At 35.9% G+C, this 2621-nt stretch overlaps 1 protein-coding gene across 1 annotated transcript; it reads left to right on the top strand.

Annotated features, from left to right (window-relative positions):
* Positions 1-206: 206 nt before the first annotated feature.
* SARC_14160 (hypothetical protein) lies at positions 207-2399 on the top strand (the record flags this gene model as incomplete). Its single annotated transcript, XM_014291707.1, has 2 exons — positions 207-599; positions 2231-2399. Coding segments are annotated over 2 exons (562 nt in total), but the record flags the coding sequence as incomplete, so codon positions are not given.
* Between the last annotated feature and the right edge of the window lie 222 nt (positions 2400-2621).

Genomic DNA, 2621 nt, shown 5'->3' with positions numbered 1-2621 from the left:
TATATACTACTATACTACTACTATACTAGTATATATATATATATATATATATATATATATATATATTATGTATATGCATATAGATGTCTATATGCACGTATTGTTCTAGTACCAATCGGTAAACATATACTCACTTTCTCTTCTTCACTCTGCGCTAGATCATAACTATTGTCTGATTGCCGTTATTTCTCGTTCTGGTATTGCAGGGAGTGCCAGCCCAGGATATGAGTGGTATGCATATGGACGGGGGCGCCGAAGCGTATAATGGGTACATGAATCGGAATGCCGTGCATATGAGTCAGGGATCAGTTGCCCAACCCCCCGCGCAATTGCCGAATAATAACAGTAAAAATAATATAGTTCAACAACAGCTACAACAACAACAACACCAGCAACAGCATCCACAACAACATCAGCAACAACATCATCATCAGCAACAACAACAACAACAACAACAACAGAAACAACAACAACAACAACAACAACAACCAATGAACGAACACAAAATACTGGAGCTGGCACAAGGCTTTATTAACCTTGCAAAGCAGATAACTACGCAACGCCCGAATCTGGACCCCTTCATTAAGCTGGTGCTGAATGTATGTGTAGTGTATCGGGGTTAGCATATGTGTGGTTTCTGTGCTGAATGTATGTGTATTGTAGTCTGTTTAGCGTATCTGTGGTTTTTGTGCGGAATGTATGTATAGTATACGTATATCGTTGCTACGTTACACCTTTGCTGAATGTATGTGTAGTGTAGTCTGCTCAGCGTATCTGTGGTTTCTGTGCGGAATGTATGTATAGTATACGTGTATCGTTACTACGTTACTCTATTGCTGAATGTATGTGAAGTGTAGTCTGCTTAGCGTATCTGTGGTTTCTGTGCGGATTGTATGTATAGTATACGTGTATCGTTACTCCGTTACGCTAGTGCTGAATGTATGTGTAGTGTACTCTGCTTAGCGTATCTGTGTTTTACTGTGGTGAATGTATGCATAGTAAAATAAGTGTCCTGTGAATGGTGTGATTATATGATACTCCATCGTTACAACTTTTTGCTATTGCTTTTGTACACTGTGTGTGGTGTTTATGTAGTGCACGGCGCGTACTATTTGTGTAATCTATGTTCAGTATGTTTTATCCATTATATTTCACCTGCTGTCTCATCCAGCCCTACTCGGAGCCCGTCCTTATTGTATGCGCTTAGTACTCGAGTCGTGTACATTTATATTACTTATTTTGAAACTTGACAGATGTAAGTATAATTCGGTGATACCTTCACTGCCTTACGCTCATGCTACCTGCATGTATAGTCCTAAGATGTTTTTAATAACTGGGAGCGGAAGGTAAATTTCAATTATCGACAAGCGACTTTTAAACTCGCTTAACGTATATATCTCATCGACATATCTGTATTATATCGACATGCGTAAAGCGGACTTCGACTGGTCCGTAGACTTATTGCTCCTGTCTGTTTGAAAGCGATATTCGATTTGTGAGTTCAAAATCGCCTGATACATGTACATTCCAATATACCAGTATAAAGGTTGTCTCGACTCTATGTAATTGGTTGTGTGGATTCCAATTTATTATTCGATTCACAGCCTCTAAATCTTATATGATATTGACATGTGTTTACTGGTATTGTGAAAATAAGTATTTGTTTCGATCTTTATACCTCGTGGTACATTTTTACTCTGGCCAATCAGTGTCGAGGCGGCTCTATGCAGTAGGCAGTGTCAATCCTAAATGGATGTTTAGCACAAATTTTGTTATTTTATGTTTCATGTATATTCTAGCAGTGTACAGTCAACCTCGGCTCTGTGCAATGGGTAATGTGAAATTCAAACGAATATTCAATGTATTTTTATTGTATTTAATAATGTATGTGTATTGTACCAAATCGGTGTAAAGTGGACATTGATTCGTTGTAAAGACAAATTGGTAGTGCGAATTGCATATCACTATTCAGTGTTCTTTTTAAATCTTATGACACGTATATTGACATGAAATTTCTATCAGATAATTATCGAGTGGAATTTAACTCTACGCAATTGGTAGTGTGTAATCAACATGAGTGTTCAATACACACATCTAAACCTAATAGTATATCTTGACTTCAACAAATCAGTGTGAATTACACTTCGACTCGATACATTTGGTAGTGTTAATGTATATTTATTATACAGGTCTAAATCTACATATGTGTACTCTTACCCTATGAAATCAGTGTAAAGTGGACTTCGACTCTTTCGTAGAAAAACTGGTAGAGGAGCGTATGCTCGATGTGTCTGGGCGGGAAGCATTCAAAACTCAATACAGACTGCGATTCCACGCACTGGGACAGTTCCGAGCGTTAAGACAGAGACAGCAGATGGAAGCCATGCAACGTACTAATGGTAGGTGGGTAGTTGACTCCCGAATGCTATTTTCCACGCATGCAGTTGATGTAATAGTATATATAGATATATATATATATATATATATATATATATATATATATATATATATATATATATATATATATATATATATATATATATATATATATATATATATATATATATATATATATATATATATATATATAGTATATATATATATATATATATATAGTATAT

The sequence above is a fragment of the Sphaeroforma arctica genome (genome assembly GCF_001186125.1).
Source record: "Sphaeroforma arctica JP610 unplaced genomic scaffold supercont1.4234, whole genome shotgun sequence".
NCBI classification, from domain to species: domain Eukaryota; class Ichthyosporea; order Ichthyophonida; genus Sphaeroforma; species Sphaeroforma arctica.
This window is presented reverse-complemented; position numbering and strand designations above follow the sequence as displayed.